Below are 25,408 nucleotides of genomic sequence, written 5' to 3'. Positions count from 1 at the left end.
CCCTGGCTTCATTCTGGAGAATCCCGCACGGCTCCGTTTTAACCAGGAGCCTTTCCACGGCGGGGCCAGTGTTCCAAACACACTGAAAGCCCCCCGCTGCCTAGCCTGATACCCCGCATAAATCAGGCCTTTCAAGAGTCAGTTCTCTTGATGATGATGACGACAATGCCAGTGTCAACGGTAGAGACGGGAAAGCCTAACCTAGCAGTTCGCAATGTCTCCAAGGTCCCAATACGACTCCTTGCCGTGTCTGGCGGGCAGGCTTTCTCCTCCCCACCAGGCTTCTGCCTGCTCTAGTCCTCAGTCCAGGGGAGGGGGTGCAGGGTCAGTCCTCAGATCCCCAACCATGGCTGCACTGTGCAAAAGGGGTGGGAGAACAGAAAAGTCAGGAGACAACGCTGTGGCTTTTGAACAGATATATAGGCTGTGTCATTTAATAGCAATTAAAAGAGGCAAACGTACAGGAGGATAAACATGCTCTTTTCACAGAGGAGGTTTTCTACTCATTGCCAGGCCCATCGGTATCAGTAGCTTTACTGGTGAGCTTTAAAGAAGAAGGTTCCCTTTAGAGTTAAAAATGGACTTTCTGAAATTTCCCCCAGACATGTGCAAAATAAAAAAGGCCATTTCGAACACATTAGTGAAAAGTAACTGCACACCCAGGCGGGGAAAAAAAAAAAAGAAAGAGAGAGAGGCAACGGAGGCAGCCAGGTGCAGAGTCCTGGGAGAAGGCCCCAGGGAGGGTGCTCAGAGGCCTTACAGGGAAAGCCACAGCCAATGCCAATCCTGGGTAAAGGGCCCTGGGTCTGGGATCTGCTGAACAAGCACTTGTCAAGTGTGCAGGGAAGCTAGGCTGACGCGGAGGAGGCCTGGGACACGATGAAAATACTGGCAACTGCTGCCCGGAAACTGTATAGTCCCTTTACCAACAGGGATGCGCCGCTGCCCCCACTTTTGAGGGCCTGCTCTTCCCCAGGCCCAAGAGCTCCAGGCACACTCTCCTCAAAGGGACTGCGCTACGAAATAGGTTGAAACCAAGCCAGCTGCCTAAACTATGACTGAAACCCACTAGGGTCCCCAGCTGGACTGTCCCTCCAGGAATAAGGACCTGATTTCGCCAAGAACTTGGCCAACTAGAGGACTGGAAGTCTCCTGGGCACCACGTTCTGGCCCTTCTAAGAGACCTCCGGGGCACTTGTACATCTCTGGGCATTTTGAGGCCAGATCTTAGGAGTCTGGGCACCCATGCTTTGCACAAGTCCTCTCAAGGGCTGGCCCAGCTAGAGGCCTCGAGACAAAACTGAAAAATCCGACTTCACCAATTCAAACAGCATGTCTCCACAGACAGCGCAGTGGCTGTATGTTGGTTCTGTTTGGGAAGACTGAAGGCAGACCAAGAGGGGAGAGGGATCTAACAAAGATCCACCCAGGAGCCTTGAGCTTGGATAAGCCTTTTTGGCAGAAGGACTTGTGTGTGCAAGGGGCAGGCTACCCTCTTTCCTCTCCCCCCATCCACCTTCTCTTCTATAGCACAGTGTTTCCAGGGTTCGGGTTTGAGACAAGAGCAGCAATGACAATGCTTAAAAAAACCATGTGACCTGCTTAAGGTTCTCTCAGTTCCACTTCAAAGTCTCAGCACTCAAACCTGAAGAGACCTTGTTCCAACTGCGGTCCAGTGCAAGAGGGTGTTCGGGTCCCTTCTTAAGCAATAGGATGAGAGTGACTCTTCTTGCTCTTTTCTAATAAAGTCTCGAGCGGGAGGGATGGCACTTGGGGTCTTATTCCCATGGCTCCCTGCCTCCCCATGGCTATCGAGGCTCTGGGTGGCAGCCCTACATCTCTGAGCCTCAAGCTAAGGCCCTGGGCCGACTGTCTAGCCCTTAGGACGAGGCTCGGGAGGCTTCTGCAGAGCCCACATGCAGCCTGGCCTCTCCAGCTTTGAGGGAACCTGCACGTCTGAGTGCATGTTTTCTTCCCCACGGTTTCCAAGCTGTGGTACAATATTTTTTTTTTGGGGGGGGGAGGGTTGTGAAAAAGGAAACACTGCCTTCCCCAGAAGCAACTCAGTTGCTGACAAAGGTGGTGAAGAATTCTGTTTGATGAGTCTTTCCTCCCACTAATCCAAGCTGGAAATGCCTGTGTGGCTTATTTGTCATAGTTTGGTGATCCACAATTATACTCTTGCCAGTAGCCTTAGTAGCATCTTCCTGAAGTGTTTTAAAGGGCAGGTTTCTCTGTCTGACCTCCCAGCAAAGCCCTTGCATTAGGTCTCGGGAGCCCATTTCAGAGAGTGGACACAGCTTCCGAGCTAACGGGGCCAGGCTCCTTTTGCAAACTCCAGAGCTGGAGGGATGGGATAACAGGTGATTTTTCTCAGGTGAAGCCACAAGACAGCTATGGGGACCTCAAAAGGGGATGGAAGCGTCAGGCTTGAGCAAGAAGAGCTTCTTTTCCAGGATATGACTCAGCGAAGGACAGCTGGGCCAGAGGAAAGAAACCACTAGCCATGGTCGACCTGCTGTATTTCACGGTGACAGTGGTTCCACCCCTAGAGGCATCCAGTCCAGTTACGGCTGTCCCCACAGTACAGAGCTGGTGCCATTTCCTCTAATGATGGGGGCCAGAAAGCTGGTTTTAAAACACAAAGGAACAATCCCAAGTCATCTTCAGATTTCGCCTAAGGGTAAAGTAAGGACCATTTTCAGGCTTCTGGAATCTGACTATCCCAGGTGACGCTGATGGAGGAGGGCACGTCTGAGACTCTGTCTATGGAAATAACTGCTGACTTAGGCCCTGACCCTGAAAGAAGACAAGGAGAGGAAGGGGGAAGGAACTCTGATTCCATTCACACTGGCTCTCCAGATCCAGTAAAACTCCTCCTGGTGTGGGGGGCACCTACAGTTAGTCATGAGGTCCGATTATTCCCACTGCACACTCAGCTCTTCTTTGGCCCAGAAAAACTAGAAGTAAAAGCACTGGGTCAGATCGAGGCTAAAAAATGCCATCCCCAGCGGGATGGGGGCGGGGGGTATTGGGGTGAAGCCATCATCTTGCCACCTGCCACACTTGTTCCCTGATCAGTGAAAGTCAGTGCACTGAGAAGCTGAACCTCACAACTCGGGAACTGGGCGCTGGTCTTTCCTACGCTAAACAGAACTGTTTTCCAGGCTCTTTCTTTGTGTCAAGAAGAATCGGCCTCCCCTCTGCAGTGAATGGGGCACCTAGGAGCCAACAGGATGTACTTCCTGCCTACTCACCTCCCTCCCAGTGCCAAGCACCCATTTTGTTTGTGTAGTTCCTGAGCCCAGACCTAAGCTCTAGAGCCATGGATGAAAGGTGGCTGGTCATACTGGGACAGGTGACACGACCATCCCTAGGAAGGGACAGACAGTGTGCTGTAACTTTGCCTGAATCCCAGCCTAGCAACCTCTCATGGACTTGCTGACTCTCGCGCCTCTGTTACTCAAGGGAAGGGTTATGCGAATACTGTACATGGGTTATTAAAAAAATACATCTGCTCTCTTTGAAGAAGAATGCACAAATGCAGGGCCAGCCAGCGCTGGCTCCAGGGATCCGGGGCTGCAGCGAGCGGCCTCTGTCGGCCCGAGGCCAGCCTTCACGAGTGGTGGCTGCTGATGAGTCCCCGGAGTTGCTTGGCCACAGTGTCAATCAATTTCTGCTTGTCTCGCTCATTTTTCCGAAACTGTGCAAACATGTTGTTCTTGCGGCTCGTGTCCTTCATCCTGAGCAGAGAAGGAAAGAAAGAGCAAAATGCGTGCGGTGACAATGGTGGAGAGCCTATTTTCACCACCACTTGCAGCTGAGAGACTGCAGAATATTGTCACTGTCAGGCCCATACTCACCTACGATTGAGGAAGATGCCCTTGGAGGCACACCCACGGCCATCCCAACTTCAGTCACCTCTGGAAAGCATCCAGAGCCAGCTCTGGCCAATTCCCTCGTCATTCGTTCCCACCCCACCAACTTCATTCCCGTCTATGCCCAGCTGTGCACCTGCTGTCAGTATGGGGACCTGCTATAGCCCTGATGGTCAACAGGATCTTAGAGGACCTCTAAGGTCTTCTCATTACCTCATAAAAGTACCAAACCCTGCTCCGACCTGCGAGCCCGTATTTGAAAGGGAAGGCAGAACAATGTCCTTCACTAGCAATTCCAGAAGAATGTGAGTACCTGAAAGCCACTGTATATTTCTAAACCCCACTCTAGCCCGTTACTCTATCTTCCCCCTACAAAACTAAGGGCTTGATTGATTTCTTTTCCTTTGTCTCAGAGAAGGGGCCCAGAGGCAGCGAGGTGGCCAAGAGGGCATGGTGCTAAGGAAAGCGGGTACCAAAAGGCTGAGCCAGCCTCTCACTTGATAAGCCCGGGTTTTAGGTAAGAGGAGCTTCCAAGATCTCAACGGCTGCTACATCCTGGATCTTGACCTTTGGAAAACTGTTGAACTGGCTCATGATAAAGCTCCAGGGATGGCAGAGTCTTGGTGCACAAACCGTGGGCAGTTCTGGCCACCAATGCTGCCAGATGGAGAGACCTCACTGGGAAGCATGGATGGAGACGGGCAAGGCCAGGCTGAGGCTGGCAGAGAAACTCCCAGATCTGACTGGGCCATGGTGACAGAACCCAGGAAGCTGTCACTCCCTGAAAAGGGTGCAGAGCCCCTGATATCTGCTGGGGATTGATAACTCCGGCCCTGGACTCTACATGCTGTACCTCCAGTCCACAGATAGTTCTAATGTTAGAGAATTAAGACCACTGGCCAGACCCACTTCTCCCTGGAGAAGGGCTAGGCACCTCCTCACCACCCTCCTGCAGGAGGTTGGCCAGCTCTCTGACCTCAGAGCCCTCCGGCCTCCATGGAGATAGGCTGGGAGCGGGGACAGGAAGAACCTGGCCCTGGGGGAGTCAAGTATCCCAGGCAGGCTTTCTCAGGGCCTTTGGCCAATCCTGGCCCCATTTTTTCCTGTGGGCAGCCCTGTGCAGAGGGACAGACTAGATGCCTTTGGTCAAAAAGCCAGGGACATGTATCTCCATATGGTAAGGAGGTTCTCATGAGAGCCATAGCTTTGTGGCGCTGGCTGACAGTGACAGCCACAAACGAATGGAGATTTCTCTTTGATCTAAGCTTTAGGGCCTGCAGGCTGGAATTACTCATCCAGCAAACTTAGAACACTGCATATAAGGTACAACCACCCACATGCGGAGGCTGTGCTGGGGAGGGGGGAAGGAGGAGAGGTGACAGAGGTTTAGGTGGAAAAGAACCTTGCGGTCGACAGGGGTCCAAGGCTAGGAATGATTACTGTATCTTGTCCCTGACACTTTCGTTGCCCAGTTATGTCTGTGGAACTGGCTTGGTTTAGGAGTACTGATCCCAGAGGCCAACCCCTTTTCTTTTGCTGGATATACCACAAATCGAAATCAAATCAACCCAAAGCGAAAGAAAAAAGAAAGAAGGGAAGGAAAATGCTTCCTGACTTTATAGGACATTTACTGTAACATCCTATGTGATCATTAGTGTGCTGACTCCTCAAAGCAGCCCAGAGACAGGCAGGCAGAGCTGGCTTTCAGCCCCATGGTGGAGCTCTGGAAACAAGGCAGGAAAAAGGGGGAAAGAGGGTCGTCTCTGCACCCCAGCGGCCAGCGTTTGCGGGGTCATTAAGGCCTAGAGTTGGGGTTACTTGAAAGATCGGCTCGAGTGCCCTAAGGGCTGATGGTGGCATACAGGTTTTTCCCCTGGGAGGTTCTAAAACCAAGGGAGAGCTCCCCCCAACCCCCGCCGTAGTCTGTGAGCCCAGGATCCTGATCTCCTTTGGCTCTGGCCACCTCCCAGGGACACAGGGGCCTCCTCTCTGTCCTGAATGTCCTCTCCAGGTCTTTGGGTCTTTCCAGGTCTCCCCCTGCTAAGAAAGGCTGGGCTGAAAAGGGGAGTATTAAGGTCTGGTGGTACAGCTGGTGGTGGGGAAAGTTGGGACAGGTCAGGGCAAGGGGATGATTCCTATGAGGCTGGGAAATACAGATGGTAGTGACCTGGGTGGCCTTTGACCTTTGTGTATGGAACGAAGCTTTTTAACCCTGCTGATTGCTAGGGCTAAGCACGTGGCTTTATTACCGGCCAGGCCCCCAGAATGCTACAGACAGGCTGATTCTTTTCGGCTATTGTTGATTCATAGGAAGTAGATGAGCCAGGACTTCTTGGGTCTAGAGCGTCTCAGGAATAGAGGAGGAAAGAATTATTGAGAGAGGTAACTGGCCGAAGGGAATCGGAGAGCCCATGTGGACACATAATGAATACGGCGCCTAAGCACCAACTCAAAAGCCATTTCAGCTGGGTACTGAGAACTCTGTGATGAGGCCTTGCCTCTGGTAAGGAGCCTTCCATGGGAGATATAGGTTCCAGATCTTAAAGCCATGGGCCTCACCACTGGGAGGGAGGGAAGAGGGCCGAGGAGCTTCCTTCTGTCAGGGCTGAGTTTCAGGCTCTGGACTAGCAAGAGTATTGACTGTGCCAGGAAACTGGGTGGGAACAACCCTTTACCTGGCACCAATGGGGGAAAATCCCTGTCACCACTCCCAGCCCCAAAGGAATTGGTAAGCCAAGGGTCACTCAGAGGACCAAGGAGAGAGGAGGCAGCCAGCCAGTTGGCACCAGACTGGTTTAGTAGATTAGTATGTCAGGGTGGGGACCACTCACAGGGTAGGGATTTTAGTGTAGTCATTAGTGTCAATGAGGAAACCAGAAGGACTTGCCTCAAAGTGATGGAAAAGGCCCAAGTGAATAATATACTTACTCTCTAGATATCCTAGGGAAGAAGGTCATGGGGAGAGAGAACCATGGGAAACAAAGTTAAAATGGAAACATCAGTCTCTGTCTTGGTCTGGAGAAAGCTGAACTGTGGGTTCCTAAGTTCTTGGCTCCAAACATACCTCCACCTCCTGCTCTTGCCCACTCTCTACCTCCTCCCCTCCCTCTCCCTCACCGGACTGCACAGTGGGAAGGTACAGTTTGGCCTCTCCTTCTGCTTAAGGCTCTGCTCTGGCCTCCTAGATTCTGATCCCTGCCCTCCCAGGCCTGGGGACCTGCTTGACTGGCCTTACACGTAGACGGGCTACACTGTCTGGATGCAGGGTGCTCTTCTAAGAAGCCAGGGGTTATCTGGTGTGATGACAGGACAAAGCTGCCCTTTCACATGGTCTTGGTCTCTGGTCTGCCAGCTTTCACTTGGATAAGCCAAAGCCTGAGCCAGGCTACGGTGCATAGCAGATTCCAGCATCTGGGTGACACACTGGTTAGGGAGCTGTTCTGGAGCTGGCTAACTCAATCTCAGTGGCAGCACCTCTGCTTCAGAGATGCTACAACCCTGCAGCAGCAACATTTGCTGGCCAGTGCCTGCCAAAGGCAAGACTCAGATACCTCCAACACAGCTTTCTTGGGAAAGTTGGCACAATAAGGCTCAATCTGGCGGGGGCGGGATGGGGGGGATGTGTGAAGGGGCAGGTGAAGGTTTCAGTAATTTCAGGAGCTCCTTCTGCTAGGAACCAGAGAAGCCATCTGTTCTGTGGGGCTGTTCTGCATCCATCACCATGCCCCAGATGGCCGGGGCCAGGCTCACTCTGTGGCCCAGGCTGGCCTGAGCTGCAAATGAAGGCATCTTCCTTTTTCCTCTTGTCATCTCTAGTTAAGCTCCAAGCTGGTGTCAGAGTCCAACTGACCTGGACTTGCCCTAGCCTATTGTGGCTCAGGAATTAAGAGGCTACAAGAGGAAGACTGGCCCGCCCAATGCAATGATGGAGACTGCTGACAGCCTCTCTGACAACTTCAAGAATGGGACCGCTCTGCTGTCTTTTCGAGGTACTGGCAAAGAGAACATTAGCCTCTACAACAACCCCCACCCCCACTTCCCCACCTCTCAACACAGACCCCTGGACGGGGTACTCACTTCTCAAGCAGGGTCAGCGCTGTCACGGGGTTTACCCGGAGGTACTTGCAGGTGGGCTGACCATAGTCCGCAAGGTAGGTTGACCAGTCCCACTGGATGAAGAGATCCAGAAGCTGTAAAACATCCCATCCCAAGGATTAGTCAGACAGAAAAGACAAAACATGATCTTAGAACCCCCTAGCATCCTTCACAGCTATATTAGATTTGAAAAATAAAAATGTAGTAAGAGAAAAAAAATGGCTACAGACCATAAGGCAACTAAGAAACTAAAACGAGTACTCAGGAGAAGGCAGAGTCACCTCTGCCCTAAGCACTGTTGCTGGCAGGACATACTAGCAGATAGCTCTCAGAGGCAGCCTGTAAAGAAACTAACACTGGACTGAATCAAGACACAAGACTCATAGTGCATCTTGAATATCATTGGAATAATCACTCGTTCAATTCATAAACATTTATCGAGTAGCTTTCGTGTGCCAAGCACCACTCCAGGAGCTCAGAGTCAACAAGAAACAAACCAAGGTGGGTGTGCCCAGTGCCACGTACACAACTACGGAGGTCAAAAGGTCTGGGATCGCGTACGAGTTTCATGATTTGCTCCATTGACTCTGTCCAAGTCACTCAGTTGATAAAGTCACAAGCATGTGCCTATAAACGGCCAGGGCACCCAGGCAACACAGAAACACCCAGCCGAGGCATAAACCGGCCATGTAATGTTTACATGAGGCACTGTGCTACACCTGTGTGGACACTGGCTGAACAGATAGAAACCTGTTACCTAAATACTTTTGGCAAAGGCTTTCCTTCCCAGCCAGTTTTCGCCTCGGGTATCGCTCTAACAAATATTTAAAAATCATGACTGAGTAAAGCTAAAAACGAACAGAGAAAATCAGTGCCTTACAAAGGGAGGGGTGAGGAAAGGGAAGCTGTTGGCCCCTCTCTAGAAACGTCTACTAGACTCACATCATTATGCAGAAGGACCGTCTAAGCAGTCTTCCTGGCAATGAGATATATAGAAGTGCTTCTGGACTCGAGACATTTCCCTACTTCTCCCTTTCCAAGAGACACCTGCTCATGAAGTTAAGTGGATGGCCATCTCTCTGTACAGAACAAAGGTAGAGAGGCTGAGAGTCAAATCCAATGCCAGGCCCTGAGCACTTGAGCACGCCTTTCTCCCCTGTCCATGTGCACTGCACGGCTGAGCAAAGGGGCCATGGGGGCCATGGCTGCTTGGCCTAGGTTCCTGTTCCATCTCATAGAATAGCTATTAGGAGCTTCCTCAGGAAGGCTGGGAATTGACTGAAGTCCCAAACCTGAAACTGAGAAAAGCCCCTACACCCTCAGCCAAGAAAAGGATGCTAAAGATGAGAGGAGGAGTTTCCGTCATGGCTCAGTGGTTAACGAACCTGACTAGCATCCATGAGGACGTGGGTTCGACCCCTGGCCTCGCTCAGTAGGTTAAGGATCTGGAGTTGCTGTGAGCTGTGGTGTAGGTGGCAGACATGGCTCAGATCTGCCATTGCTGTGGCTGTGGCGTAGACTGGCAGCCACAGCTCAGATTCAATCCCTAGTCTGGGAACTTCCATATGCCGAGTGTGGCCCTAAAGAGACCAAAAAAAAGGGGGGGGAGGGAAGAGGAGAGGTGAAGAGAGACTGGGTCTGGGTTGTCTGGATCAGCATGGCCCCAAAGGGCTCTCTCAGGCCTCTTTTATTCATTTATTTTTTATTTTTTAATTATGGTTGATTTGCAATGTTCTGCTGATTTCTGCTGCACAGCAAAGTGACCGAGCCATACATCCATATACATTTCTTTTTTTTTTTTTTTGGTCTTTTTGCCATTTCTGGGGCTGCTCCCGAAGCATATGGAGGTTCCCAGGCTAGGGGTCCAATTGGAGCTGAAGCCACCGGCCTACACCAGAGCCACAACAACGTGGGATCCGAGCCTCGTCTGCAACCTACACCACAGCTCACGGCAACGCCGGATCCTTAACCCACTGAGCAAGGCCAGGGATCGAACCCGCACCCTCATGGTTCCTAGTCTGATTCGTTAACCACTGAGCCACGACAGGAACTCCTACATTCCTTTTTTCACATCATCCTCCATCATGTTCCATAACAAGTGATTGGATATAGTTCCCTGTGCTATACAGCAGAATCTCTGTTATATTTAAAAAAAAATTTTTTTTTTTGGTCTTTTTAGGGCCACACCTGAAGCATATGGAAGTTCTGAAGCTAGGGGTTGAATCAGAGCTGTAGCTGCCAGCCCACACCACAGCCACAGCAATGCCAGATCCGAGTCGTGTCTGCAACCTACACCACAGCTCACGGCAACACCAGACCTTACCCCACTGATCGAGGTCAGGGATCAAACCCACGCCCTCATGGAACTAATCAGGGTCGTTTCCAAAGCACCACACTAGTAACTCCCCTCTCAGGCCTCTTTTAGGTTATGGTTATTTTAGTTGGCAAGGAAAAGGGCTTCTACAACTTCCTGTTGCTGCCCCAAGGCCTCACAGAGTTCTCCTTTAGAAGAGAATTTTCCCTGACTTCCTAGTCTCATCTTGGTATTTCTACCCTACAGTGTCCAAAAGACCACTCAAGACAGTTTCTCCTAGAAAGCATGATAGACACTTGGCGTGTTCCTTGTTCTCAAGTTCTTCTACCAATACAATTATGCTTCCCCGCCCCCAAATCCCAATGGGGAAAAAAAAAAAAAAACAACTATGCAAAAAGATAGCACTTTCTTCATTACAATTTTTTCTCAGGAAATTAAAAAAACCTCTGGGAGCCTTTTACTGTTTGTATCCTAGGGAGCTAATGTAAGAAACGTGAAAGAATAACAAGTATGTTTAATTGGAAAAATCTGAAAACATGGTTTCGTAAGACTATTTTAGGTATTACTTTGGACATATACATGCAGTTAATAAAACGACTTTCTCTATTAATGAGTCCCTAATTTCTGTGATGGAATGAATGGTATCAGTATTTCCTGATTTACTGCAAAGATAACCATGTCTTTCTGGCTGATGAGACCTGGGTAAAATCACCAGTGGGGTGTGGAGGGCAGCTCATAACTTTGCTTTAAAGTTTTCTACTTTTAAATTCTTGCCAAAGTCTCTCAATGCCAGTACCAAGCCTAAGAGCTGTGGGATGACAAGCTACCTAATTTATCCCATTCTGGGCATGGAAGCTACACGGCTCAGTAAATTCATCCAGTATGAGTCTGCAGATCACTCTCTGGGTCTTTGCTGCTGCCCACAGTCCTTCTGGTGGACGCAGACTAAGGGCGGGGTGAGACTTAGCTAAATTAATTGCCTTGGAGCGCAGTTCTCCTGGATTCCTTAGAACAAAGTTAGAATAAGCGAACAAGAAAACCAGCAAGCCTGCTTATCAAAGCAGCACTTTGGTTTCTAGCCTATGACTTTCAAAGATGACTTGGGCCCTCTCAGCCTGGTTCTCTGCATACAATGGCCTTCTTAGATCGCCATAAAGTCTCTTCCAAGGATGCAGAATAGCCAGTCATCACTAAAGATCACATTCTTGCATATTTTTACGTATTTTATTTTATTTATTTTTTGTCTTTTTTGCTTTTCTAGGGCTGCTTCCAGCGGCATATGGAGGTTCTCAGGCTAGGGGTCGAATCGGAGCTGCAGCCACCAGCCTAAGGCACAGCCACAGCAACGTGGGATCCAAGGCGTGTCTGTGACCAACACCACAGCTCATGGCAACGCCGGATCCTTAACCCGCTGAGCGAGGCCAGGGATCGAACCCAGAACCTCATGGTTCCTAGTCAGATTTGTTAACCACTGTGCCATGATGGGAACTCCTTTTCATATTTTAAAATTTTTTCATTTAGAAATCATTTCAATTTATCGGGAAGTTCTAGGAAGAGGCATAGTATAAGGAACGCCACATACCCTCAGATCCGATCCATCCATTGTCAGAATCTTACCCCACATGCTCCATCATTGGTGTTTCCTCTCTCTTTCCTTCTTTGCTTATACAGTATTTCTTTTTGGAGTCTCGTGAGAGTAAATTACATATATCATGGCCCTTTATCCCCAAATATGTCAGTGTTCCTAAGAATTAGGGCTATTCTCATATATAATCACAGTATGGTTTTTAACTTTCATAAATTTAATATTAATACTGTCCATAATCTAATTCTGGGGGGACGGGCACAGTGTACAGCAGCTTGATGTGGGATCTCAGTTCCCAGATCAAGGACTGAACCCAGACTGAAGTGGTGAGAGTGCTGAGTCCTAACCACTAGACCACCAGGGGACTCCCTCCTCCAATGTCTAATTTTATAAACTGACCCAATAATGTCCTGTATAGCCTTTTGGCTTGTTGAGGACTAGGTATTACATTTAGTTTTCTATTGGGTCTCCTTTAATCTGGACGATTTCCACAGCCTTTCTCTTTATTATATGATGTGAAATTTCTGAAGAATGTCAACTCTTCAAAAGTTCCCTGCCTCCCCCTCCCCAGTTTTTATTTCCCTAATGCTTTCTCATAATAAGATATAAGCCGTGGCATCTCTGGCCAGAAGACTACATGTGATGCTGTCTCCTCCTTGGGGTATCACATCTACAGGTACACAATATGCAGTGTTCCTCTGTCACCCACTGGTGATATTTATTTTGATCACCCAGTCAAGATGTTGTCTTCTTTCTCCACCATCTAGATATTATATTTTCTTTCTTTCTTTTTTTTTTTTAGGGCCACACCCACGGCATATGGAGGTTCCCAGGCTAGGGGTCGAATCGGAGCTGCAGCTGCCAGCCTACATCACAGCCATAGCAACGCCAGACCCAAGCCACGTCTGTGACCCACACCACGGCTCATGGCAACACCGGATCCTTAAACCACTAAGCGAGGTAGGGATCGAACCTACATCCTCATGGATCCTAGTTGGGTTCATTAACTGCTGAGCCACGAAGGGAACTCCAAGATATCATATTTTCTTTTGCAACTAAATTGAGGAGACAATTTAAGATCAGGTGGATATACTGCTCCTGATTAAAAATTTCCCTTTAGATTTAGCATCTATTGACGATTCTTCTCTTCTTTAGTCTTTACTCTGATGGTTTCAAACTGATGACATTTAATTCCATCCTTCCCTCCGCCTTTATCAGTTGTCACTCAGCATTCTACCATAAGCAAATGCTCATTCCTTCTCCCCTGGTAATTTATCTGTTTTATTATTGAATGGACTCATGGGTATCCATTTCCTCAATGGTTTACACTCATTATGATATCTAATTACTTTGGTGCTCAAATTGCCCCAGATTTGGCAAGCGGGAGACCCTTCAAGCTAGAACCTGTGTCCTTCTGACATGCCCGCATACTTTTTGTCAGGGCTTCCTTACTTTCTGGCATAATGAGATGTTGCAGGTTCATCTTATATCTACCACGCTCAGCTCTGAAATCAGCCATTTCTCTTAAGAGCCTTGGTTTCTGTCAGTGGGAATGTTATTAGTGATCAAGATTTAGACGCTAGGTGTGTTCACTTCTACTGGGGGATAATCTGGGGGGAGTTAACACCCTCTTAATGGAAAGAGCTAGGAAATACATGAATGTAAATGTATCCATATGCACACATATACAGACATGCATGTGGACTTACATAAGCAGGGACACACAAAGATTTCAGAAATCATGAGTTTATCACACCAGGACCTCCAATTCTAACCATTCCCACAGAGTTCTTTCCTCTACGCCATATATTGACGTGCTTTCTTGCACAGTGAGATCCTGGCTCTCCACATCACCTCATTTACCAATTTGCTCAGTCCTATAATATATCTAAAATAGGCTCAGAATTGCTTGTATATAGTACTATACAAAAAGCCTACTGAAAAAAAAGAGGTCAAGTCTTGTTTGCAATTCTCTTTCCCAACCTAAGAGTGAGGGTACAATCAAATCCTATGTTCATAAGTCACCTGGATTAGTCCTTTTGCTTTATTTTCCCTTCAGTTTGGTTACGGTATTCATCTACATGCAACGAGGTTCATTTGTTTCCATTTGCTTTTAGTTTTAGGCTCCTCCTTCCCATCCTTGTTAATTTAATTTTTTATATAGGCAGGTCACTATGCTTCCAAAAGTCAAAACTTTACAAACACATTAGCTCAGAAAAGTGTTACTTTTTCATTTGTTGTTTGCCTTTTACACTAGTCCCTACCATGCCCAATTTCATTGTTTTTTGGATTTGTCCTTCCTATGTGTCTACTTGTAAAGATAAGCAGATACACGTATGCTTTCTTATTTTCTCTTCTTTCTTTCACAGAAAGTAGCATATTATATGTATGCACTTTAAGGCATCTTATTTCTTGATGTTTATAAGTAGGTGGTGGATGGAGAAGGAGAAAGAGGAGCGTCATAGGTAGGAGACTGAGCTTTACGATCATCATTCCTCAGACTTTACTGAGTATCTCCTGCAATTTGTACCATATCCACATGCTACATGTATTATTATTTACTTAACATTTTTTCGTTTGTGTTGATTCATATTTTGGTCATAAGAAAAATTTAAAAGAACACTTTACATCACTATCATAAATGGGAAACCATTCTCACTTGTTATAAATAGAAGATAACTCAAATACAAGCACCACATGAGATGTTCTCTTCGTCATCACAAAGACTATAGAGGAATAGTTTCCTTCCAACACGATTTAGTGTTCAATGGTGCATCTGGGTACTAACTAAACCTGTATCTCATACCACTTCATATGGCCTCTGTACTTTGAGGATTCCATCCACCCTGGGATTAGTTTGTGACTTCAGCCAAGAGTTGAGTGATGATGACTGTGGCCTGGAATAGTGTTAAGTGGTATATGTGTACAAGGAAGCACCTATAACAGAAGTTTCAGCCAAGTATTAGCCTCTTTATGAGAGATTATCAGTATACACATGGGCTCTATGTCCTGGGCTGGTCAGGAGGGTCCCATGGCCAAGTGCTGGATTTGGCTGGTGAGGCCGGGAGAGCCTTGAAGGACTGGGCAATTTGCTTACACAGCCACAAGGATGGTTCATTTTCCTCATCACCAGGTATCTTCATCCATTAATGGGTTTCCTTAAGGTTGGCTTTTGATGAGTTCTGCATCAGGACATTGTTAAATTTCTTGATTCTGCATATGATGACTTCTGATTGAATTTACAGAACCACACTTTGGGCTTGCACTTGTGTTCATTCTATTTATAGTTCTTAAGAGTTGCACAAAAATTATAACCTTCCTAAGTTTGAAAAGTTTAAGTGAAGTGACTTCTAATATTTACTCACAGGATTTGAAACATGAATAATAAAACATATTTGCTTGTCTTGGACTTTCTTAATGAAGATATAAACCTAGTGAACTCAACAAATGTTTTTAAAAGCATCCAATACATGCAAGGACAGGGGCTGGCCTTTCAAGTGATATTAAAATGTGTGAATTTCCCTCACTTGGGAGAATAAAAGAAAAACCTAAGTAACTGTAACCAAGCCAAATGAATTAAATGCTATTAAGTGAGATATTCTTCTTCTTTTTGATCTGTCAATGGAACATTTTACAAAGTTTTCCATTTATAGTGAAATTAAACAGCAGGGAGTTCCCACTGTGGTGTAGCAGAAACGAATTCAACTAGTATCCATGAGGATGAGGGTTCGATCCCTGGCCTTGCTCAGTGGGTTAAGGATCTGGCATTGCTGTGGCTGTGGTGTAGGCTGGCAGCTGTAGCTCCAATTCAACCCCTAGCCTGGGAACTTCCATATGCTGCAAGTGTGGCCTTAAAAAAGGCAAAAAAAAAATAATAATAATAATAATTAAATAGCAAATATAAATTGTGGTTCAGAACACAGACACACACACGCTGGGTTTAAGTTTATTTTGATTATCAGACAATGCCTCATAGGTGATGAGAATCATTTCAGCGAAAAGAAATGTGTTATGATTATATCTTTGTGATGGGACTCAAATTATAATTCTGATTTCATGGAGGTAGGGAAATGGGGAGGTGAGGAAAAGACCCTGGAAAGATGAGCAAATTGCTGCACATCACAAAGCAGACCAGTGGTAGAGATGGCTTGATGGTTTACACTCCCCAAGATGCCACAGTTGTTTATTTTGTAAAAATCCCCATTGATTTGGTCTCTGGGTGTAAGGCATCTGCCTAAGCCTACATCAAACTTCTGAACAGACTCTCTTTTTTGCAATGGTAGCTAAGAAACACTAGCAATATCCAAATGAGTCAACGTGAAAACTAGTCCAAGGCCAGAGAGTGGGTTAACTGGATGGAGTACAGATAGCATTAGAATAGCAGAACAAATGCAAACTTGTAGGAAAGATCTTTGAAATGAGATATTAAGGTAAAGTAGGACTCTGTTGATCCTTATTAATGCATACCAACATACATCTTTCTCCAAGAGAAAAAGCAGAACTAATTCAAGTGGATGAATTATTCACGGGTAAAGGAACTCTAGGCATCAAGCAAACACTCTTGAGAGTGCCCTTGTGTTCTTGTAGACAGAAAGGATTACCCAACGGACTCAGAAAGTAAAACTTAAAAGACCGGTGAAGAATGCCCTCTTGTTCCTACTACTAGCCCAGTGTTTGTTACCAAACCAGTTCATATCACACCTACTTCTGGTGAGGAAAATTATTTTACCCATTCTTGCTGCTGATTCCTGTAACATGGGCTTCATCTCCCATGTAGACTGGGAGCTCCCCAAAGACAGGGAACCTGTTTTCTCCTGACTGCTACACAGGGCTAGATTTTTAGCGAGTAGTCAGTAAAAAACATGTTAAATTTAATTAAAATAGGTGAACTGACATTTTATAGGAACCAATATTGGCTAGAGAGTGGCAACGACTTCAAATTTGCCTTTCTCACAACAAAATTTCCAAAAAGACCAAACCTAGGGCCCTTCTGACCAGCACTAGAAGAAAGGTTATCGGAGGAAGAAGGAAACATTCAACAGGAGAGATAACAGGTGTTGGCTTCAAGGTGTCAACCTCATTTAGGGACAGCCTCCTCTTAAAAGATTCCACAGGGAGCCAAGGATTGTAGGAGCGAAGGTACACACACACACAGACACAGATAGACTGACAAGCGCCACACCTCTTTCCCCAGGGGTGATTTTCTTTCCACGTTTTCTCTTGAACAGGCACACTGAGTCCTGTAGAGAAGTGTCCTCCCAAAGTAGGTATGACCTTGAAGGAAACTTGATTTATGAAAATCTGAATTTGCACTTTATATGCTTTCCAGCAGTAGTCTTCACGTTGAACAGCTTAGACTACAAAACAATTTCAAATAACATGCTCCTCTGGAATGCTTCACCTATAATCCAAATGACAAAATTCTACATACATTCCTGTTTTAGAACATGGCCACCATACAAAGGGCAGTCTACTTACTCAAGACAACAGCCAGGAGATTTGGTGGGTTGTTTGTTTGTTTGTTTGTTGTTGTTTTTGGCCACTCCCAGCCTTTGACAGGATAAAACCAAGCACAACATTATAAAATATTTTTCGTGATCACTGATGTGCAGGTGCCTTTTAAGAGGCAGTTTAGCAGTGCAAAAGGCCCTCAGGCTGAGGGTCCCCTGACTGACAGTGTGAGCCCAGGTAAGTCACCTAATCTGGTTTTCTTGTTCAGATATGGAAACATAACAGCTCCTATCAACAGATGAGGGCAGATCAAGAGAACGTTTGGCGGAAAGTCCACCAAAAAGCATAGAGTTGGCTAATGACTCATTGGGGTTTATTGCCCAAGATCTCCCCCAACTCCTCGTCCCTGGTTTCTGGGGCCACTCTCATTCAAAGAGCATCTGCCTGCTCCCACATATCCTCAGGAACACTTCCTGACATAGAAATCTGGGCAAAGAGAGGAAAGAGAAAGCATGAATTTTTTATTTTTTTTATTTTAACAAACACAAAGTGAGTACCAGCAATGTATCAGGCACTCTTCTAGGCAGGTGAAAGGATGAATAAGGCATCTCTAGTTCTGAGGAACTAGGTTTAGTGAATAACATACACAGAGCAACATGAGCACCCTGAGAGGTACTCCAACAGGGTGCAAAGAAAGTTCAGAGGGAGGGCATCTAAGCCTGAGCTAGACAGGAATTGCCTTAGGAATAAGCAGGCCAAATGAAGCGAATGATAAATGCCTCATATGCTAATAGGCTAAGAAGACTGAATTTAGTCTGGAGGCTCCTCCACTTGTTTTTGTCAAAGCTGTTACCTGCTTTCTTCTAGAACATGGGATGGAAAACCATAGCCACCACTTGTTTTTGTAAATAAAGTTTTATTGGAACACAGCCATGCTCACTGTTTAACATATGGTTTATGACTATACCGTCATAAATAGCTGAGTTAAGTAGTTGGGACAAAGACCATTACAGCTTGAAAAACCTATAATATTCGCTGTCTAGTCCTTGACAGAAAAAGTCTGCCTCTAGATCCAGGCCAGGAAGGGCAGTGTGGTCTGAAATTCTTTCAGATATAAAATTCCAATAGCTACAAAATTAAAGAAAAGAAGGAAAGAAAATGGCTTCAGGGAGTTCCCATTGTGGTGCAGAGGAAATGAATCTGACTAGGAACTATGAGGTTGCGGGTTCGATCTCTGGGTTCGCTCAGTGGGTTAAGGATCTGGCATTGCCATGAGCTGTGGTGGAGGTCACAGACGCGGCTCGGATCTGGTGTTGCTTGTGGCTGTGGTGTAGGCTGCCGGCAACTGCTCCAATTTGATCCCTAGCCTGGGAACCTCCATGTGCTGCAGGTGTGGGCCTAAAAAGACAGAAAAAAGACAAAAGAAAGAAAGAGAGAGAGAGAGAGAGAGAGAGAGAGAGAGAAAGGAAGGAAGGAAGGAAGGAAGGAAGGAAGGAAGGAAGGAAGGAAAATAGTTTCAGAGATACCCTCTGATTATGAAGAGGTGGCAAAACTTCATTATCTCAGCATCTGGCATTAGCATTCTTTTAGGACAGAGAAATGTTTTTGGAGGAAACATCTTGCTTTGTAAGATCCTCAACGAGCCAAGACCTATGGTACAGAAGGGGGACAGAATTTGTTGCTCTGGTTCTTTTGTTTTTTTTCCTTTTTCAGCCACACTCACGGCATATGGAAGTTCCCTGGCCAGGGATCGAGTCTGAGCCTCAGCTGCAATTTATGCCACAGCTGCAGCAACACTGGATCATCAACCCACTGTACCACAGCAGGAACTCCATGTTGCTTTGGTTCTTCAGAGGCAGGGAGCTAATCTAAAGAAAAGAGACTTAACTAGTATGTGTGAGAATGGCTAAGAAGGGAATTCCTATTGCTCTTATGGCCCCAAAAACTCTGGAGACATGGGATATCTGATAAGTGACTTATTCAAAGTGGCTTGTGGTCTAGTGTGAGATATAAAAATCCATGCCCTCACTCCCAATCTTTAGACAATATACTCTGCTTTTATATGCTTGGGTGAATAATTTTTTTCCAAAAGAAATTTTTTTAAAAATTATTATTCCCCCAATACATTTTTTCCCCTACTGTACAGCATGGTGACCCAGTTATACATACATGTACAAATTCTATTTTCTCACATTATCATGCTCCATCATAAGTGACTAGACATAGTTCCCAGTGCTACACAGCAGGATCTCATTGCCAATCCATTCCAAAGGCAAGAGTTTGCATCTATGAACCCCAAGCTCCCAATCCACCCCACTCCCTCCCCCAATTTTTTTCTCTTTGTGACTTAAAAAAGGCTGTTTCACACTTAGAAAGCTGCAAAACTACACAGTGGAAATGGAAGCCCAAGAAACAAGAAAACTAGAGGTCTCTAGGGGTCCAAAGACAAATGCAAGGGGCCTTTGGATTTTCCACAGGCTTTGAAACTGGGGTGGGGAGAGGTTCCAAATTTCTCTGGGTCTCTATAGGTTAAGTGGATCTGGCTTATACCTGAGTTTTGCAACAGTGGCTCCTCTACAGGCTGGCACAGGGGCCCCCTAGAAAGCTCTGATCTCCTCCCCTTTCTCTCCCTGGCTGAGTGAGGGCAGGGAAGGAGTAAGCAGTGGCTATGCCGTTTCCTGCTTTCCTGCCAGCCCCGCTGCCAGGTGGATGGAAGCATCTTTCAGAGTTTCATCAGGGACCAATTTTCCATCAGCAGCTTCCCTGGAAAGAGAATGTTGTTCTGAGATATATTCACTTACTTCCTAAGTGTGGGTTTTTAGGTTTGCTCTCTAAACTTTTCACCTCTGACACTACCCTGGTAAAGAGAAAAAGAAAGCCAGAGAGCCTTAAGGCTTTCCCACTGTCATCAGTTGGTGTCTGAGGGAAGACTCCCAAATTAAAAAAAAAAAAAAAAAAAAAGCTAATGCCATGCATTCCTTTGCGTCAGAGACTGTCCTGTAAGGCCATTTCTCATTGATGACAGCATCTACCCTGCTGCAGGGGGCAGAAGGGAAACCTATCGTCACACTGGGTGATAATAACCACACTGAAATACACGTTCGAGGGGACGATGGGAGGCCTCTGCCCTGGGCTGACTGAGCTGCCCCTTGTCGGGGTGGAAAGGCAGGCAGGTGTGGGTTTTGGATGGAGCTGCTGCCACAGATGTGGTGGGAGAAGGAGGTAGGAGCCATGGGCCAGCATCTGTTTTCTTTCAGCACATTGCGATTCGTTAAAGACTGCTACGTTAAGCCGACTAGGGACTATACTGCTGAGTTCGAAACGAAACCACTTTCCCTCTCTGGGCAAAATGAATAAATGGTATAAAGATACCATTGCAAAGACATCATGAATTAAAGATAATATTAACAATATAAGTATAAGCAAACATCAAGAACATGGCAGGGCTCACAAACCGTCATGCGCAAGCTCTCTGTCATCACTTTATAAAGTCAAAACAATGACTAGTTCGATTTGATAAAGCGGTCCTCCAAAAGGTGAAATTATCAAAAGACTACTTAAAATATGCATTTGTATCTGCCATTGTGAGCAATGAACGTTACTTAGCCTAAGTACATATTGTGCCTTCAAATATGAATGATAGCAACGTGGGTAGGTACCCGCGCAGGGGCCTTCACGCAAGCCAACTCTCAAAGGTAATGATGACATTCTGTTTCCTAAACTGCAGTGGGGAGAAGGGTGTGTGTGTGTGTGTGTGTGTGTGTGTGTGTGTGTGTGTGTGTGTGTGATTATCCTTTTGTAGCTCTTCGGTATCTAATCACAGTTTGATAATACATTTTTATACATAAACATATATTAGGAATGAGTCCTCAAGAGTTCATTGTCAACAGCAGTGGCCAATCCAAAAAGTTTGGAGACACTGGTTAGATAACCTGCAGGAAGAACGATCACACATTCATAATGAAAATGGTTTGGGTTCTCTTTTGTCCACAGATAAATGAGAAATATCAGTTGCGGAAAATTACCTCTTATCTTGTAGGAGTCATTACAAATTACAGTCGAGGAACTTTCTGATCAGCACAAGGAAACATATCTGATATCAAAAGGACAGTAAAGCAGGAAGCATCCTTACACCCTGGATATGTTTAGAACAAGTTAGAATCTTAATGGTCTGGGAATATGCATGGCTCTGGGTAAAGATTCGGCACTAGATAGCTGGCTTCTTAACACCCTTGGCTCAGTCAGACATGCATTTAAAATCTATTTTGGTCTGTGTGTGAGGGGCTGGAGATTGAGTAAAAGGCAACTCAGAGTCCATTGCAAAATTGTGGAACTAATCAATAGAGCAAGAAAAGAGGTATTAGATGATAAAATCATTCTCAACCACCACGAGATCCTTTTTGCTTGTTTGTTTCCCTTCTATAAGCTCCAATCTGCAAAAGAGTTCTGCCTCCCAAAGACTGTGTTAAGTAAAAGCTAGTTTCTAGGAAGGCCAAAGACTCGGCCCCGTGGGGTTGGCGTTTTTGCTGGGTTCCTTTTCCATTAAGTTTCTTTCCTTCCTTTCAATTCTATTTTCCTAATTATATTTTATGTACCATTTTAATGAGTCACCTCAAGGCCATTTTGGAAATAGGTGGAATTAAACCGATTTGATAAAAAGTCCTATTGAGCATGGCATCTGCCCTTGAGGGCCAAATGAAGGGCCCAGGCTGGAAGTAAGGGATGCATTCAGAGCAAGGAAAGATTTCAGGTTCTGGTCTTTCAAAAGGATGGGCACAATTTAGACCAAACAGAAGAGGGCAGAGGGAATTTCAAACAAAGAGACGAGTGGAAGCCTAGGTGCAAAAAGAGGAGTTGCTGAGATGTGTTCACGGAAAGATGAACTTGGACGTTTCTTGAATACCTATGTGACAGATACTGCTGGGCCAGGCAACTTATTCACCTGTTTCATTTAATCTCCAGGAAAATCAACAGCCTAAGAGGTATTTCCTCAGTTTTACAAACGAAGAAATGAAGGCCCCCAAAGGTTAGAAGAATGGACTAAAAGGAACACATTAAATAAGTCAGAGCTTGGACTCAGGATAGTCAGACACCCCAAACAGGGCTTTTTCCTTCTTTCCCCTTTATGGCCTCTTTCAAGGCCCTAGTGATGCACAGCTTGGATGAGCAGAGGTGGCCTGTAAAGGAATAGGAGTGGAAAGCCTGAAGAGGCAGTTGTTAAGTTAGACTATGAAGAATACTGACTGCCAAGCTAAGGACTTTTTTCTTTTTTCTTTTTTCTTTTTTTTTGTCTTTTTGCCTTTTCTAGGGCTGCTTCCCGCGGCATATGGAGGTTCCCAGGCTAGGGGTCGAATCAGAGTTGTAGCCACTGGCCTACGCCAGAGCCACAGCAACGCAGGATCGGAGCAGCGTCTGCAACCTACACCACAGCTCACGGCAACGCCAGATCCTTAACCCACTGAGCGAGGCCAGGGACCGAACCTGCAACCTCATCGTTCCCAGTCGGATTCGTTAACCACTGCGCCACAACGGGAACTCCAAGCTAAGGACTTTTTAAAACATTTGTACGCCGTGGAGGGTGGGAACATTTCAGCAGCAATCTATTAGTGAGAACAACAGAGTGGAGGAGAAAATGCTCTGGCAGGAAGAGATGAGGATCTAGACGAGGAGGCCAGTAAGAGGACGACAGAGAAAAGGACGGCTCCTGACTTTACCAGGTCCAGGTGAGTGACCGAAGGCGGTTTGTCAGAGGGGGACAGGGAAGACTACGTGGTTGACCCCAAGGCGGAGTTTTCAAAATTGGTTTCCTCCAGGGACCAGGCAAGTAATACGAATGGAGCAATCAAGCAGATGCTTCCTATAACTGCTCTCATTCCAAACACAAGCAGATGAATCAACATGTCTCTGAGTTCTCCCACCTGCCTTTTGCTTAAGCTATGGAGGATGGACACACACTTGTCTTGCTTTTCTCTGTCTTGGCTGATGTGGGTTTTACAGGTGAGAGGGTCAGGCTGGCCAGGGGCCTGTGGCAGGTTTCAATGTGACCAAAATCAGTTAAGGCTCCGAGAAACAGTGACATCTTAGAGATTATCTAAACCCTTAGAAGAGCCTCCTCTCCACCTCCACTTCTGCCCCCCGATCACTGTGAATATCCTTCCTTTCATATCAGCATCTCCTTCTAAAATTGTCCTTATGTCAGAAAGTGTCACAAAGCTACTTCTCAGAATTTTCCTCTGAAGGAAGAACTCTTTTTGCTTGAATGCTTCTGGCCAGTTTGAAAATGCTCAGGACCTCAGACCTTTTTGATTTGTCCTATATTATTTGCCTCTTGGTTGGTAAACATACCTTTAGTCACCCTGCTTTCCACTGCCCTCTTTAGATGGATTCCTTTGGCTTTTGAAGGGTTTTCAGACTCTCCAAATAAAAGACAGATGACCAGCAGACCAGCTTTGTAGCCCTGGATCTGTCACTAGCAGTCAGTCCTGCTACTAAGCAGTATTCCTTTTTTTTTTTTTTTTTTTTAAATTTTTTATAGCAATGCCAGATCCAAGCCGAGTCTGCGACCTACACCACAGCTCACAGCAACACCAGCTCCTTAACCCACTGAGCAAGGCCAGGGCTCGAACCCGCAACCTCATGGTTTCCAGTCAGATTCATTTCCGCTGTACCACGACAGGAACTGCATCTTTTTTTTTTTTTTTTTTTTTTTTTGCTTTTTAGGGTAGCACCTGCAGTATATGGAGGTTCCCAGGCTAGGGGTTGAATGAGAGCTACAGCTGCCAGCCTACGCCACAGCCACAGCAATGCAGGATCCAAGCCATGCCTATGGTGACCTACACCATAGTTCCACAGCTCATGGCAACACCGGATCCTTAACCCACTGAGCGAGGCCAGGGCTCAAACCCACAACCTCATGGTTCCTAGTCCGATTCATTTCTGCTGCACTACAACAGGAACTCCAAGTAGGATTCTTCTTAAAAATCACCTTTGCTGATGACCAACGACATTATTGTCCCTCCCATCTCTGAGATTCTAAATCTAGCGAAGTCTTTATTCATAAGTGAAGAGCTATGGGACAGAGAGAGAGAGCAGTTTTCATCACTTAGCAGGAATGAGTCTGCTAAAAGGGCAGACAGTGAGGAATTGCAGAGACTAAGACCATTTCTTCATCTTACAGAGGAGGACACTGAGGTTCAGAAAGATTCATGATCACAGACAAAGTTAGCGTGAATGGGGAACGGGTTTATAGAACATAAGCCCTTAACTTCTAGTCCACTTTTCTTTCTATTATATGATGTAATTTAACCAGCTGGTGAAGAACCAAAAGCTATGAGAACGGAATGCAAGTCAGATGCCAGGAGAGATGAAGGAGAAGGAAAGAGTTGGTTTTTTTACATGGGAAAAAATACAGTAAAAAAAAGGACATAAAGTCCATCTTGCCCCTAAGTGAATAAAAGTTAACAATTTGTCTAATTTAGATCCTTCCTTTGTTTTCAAGAAGTAACACATTGTAAATAAAGCTGAACTCCCCCTCCCTTCTGCTTCTTTGAGGAGATCCCTATCATGACTTTGTTATGTAACCTCTACATGTTTTGTGCTTTTGGTAGAGAAACAATACATGGTAATGTTTTGGGTTTTCTTTTACATCTATATTATAATAGTGTGTACGACATTCTTTAACGTGCTTTGTTCACGCAATATTACGTTCCCAATATTATGATCAACCCATGTTGATCCATGTAAACCTAGTTCATTGATTTTGACTACTAAAGAGTATTCTCGACTGTGTAAGTATACTGAAATATACTATAGTGTATTTATTAAATTCATTAAGTGATAGGAATTTGCACACTTGCGTTTCTGGCTGATAGGGAATCTCTGCAGCGCTTGCTTGTCCCTAGGGAATGGGGAGTGTTCCAGGTGAGCAGAGTAAGAAAGGAGTATTAGTCTATCTTTACTACCAGACGGAGCTGAAATGATGTGAGAATATCAGGTCACTCAGTGGGCCACCTTAAATGCCGCCCGAATCTGATTCCACAGCAGGTGGCACAGGGGAAACGCAGATCAGTCCAGACCAAGACTCTT

General features: G+C 45.9%; 1 protein-coding gene and 1 long non-coding RNA gene across 3 annotated transcripts in view; both read right to left on the bottom strand.

The window, feature by feature from the left end:
* Positions 1–401: 401 nt before the first annotated feature.
* Positions 402–25,408, bottom strand: part of EXOC6B (exocyst complex component 6B) — a 607,614-nt gene continuing 582,607 nt past the window's right edge. The window contains exons 21-22 of one of the 2 annotated variants that reach the window (XM_085018912.1): positions 7,952–8,068; positions 402–3,743 (exon numbers count right to left, since the gene is read on the bottom strand). In XM_085018912.1, coding sequence (XP_084875038.1) covers positions 7,952–8,068 — 117 coding nt within the window. In that variant the 3' untranslated portion in view covers positions 402–3,743. The remainder of the gene's footprint in view (positions 3,744–7,951; positions 8,069–25,408) is intronic. The other variant, XM_085018911.1, reaches the window with a different exon arrangement.
* LOC146404734 (uncharacterized) lies at positions 15,480–23,458 on the bottom strand. Its single transcript, XR_014841699.1, has 2 exons — positions 22,800–23,458; positions 15,480–18,583 (listed from the first exon to the last, which is right to left on the bottom strand). It is a non-coding gene; the product is annotated as an uncharacterized LOC146404734 (long non-coding RNA).

This window comes from Sus scrofa, chromosome 3 (genome assembly GCF_054392235.1).
Source record: "Sus scrofa isolate SSC_HxYL_T2T_F1_AM1 chromosome 3, Sscrofa_HxYL_maternal_Yorkshire_Landrace_v2.0, whole genome shotgun sequence".
NCBI lineage: Eukaryota > Metazoa > Chordata > Mammalia > Artiodactyla > Suidae > Sus > Sus scrofa.
Note: the sequence above shows the minus strand (reverse complement) of the source record. Positions and strands in the feature narration are given on the sequence as shown.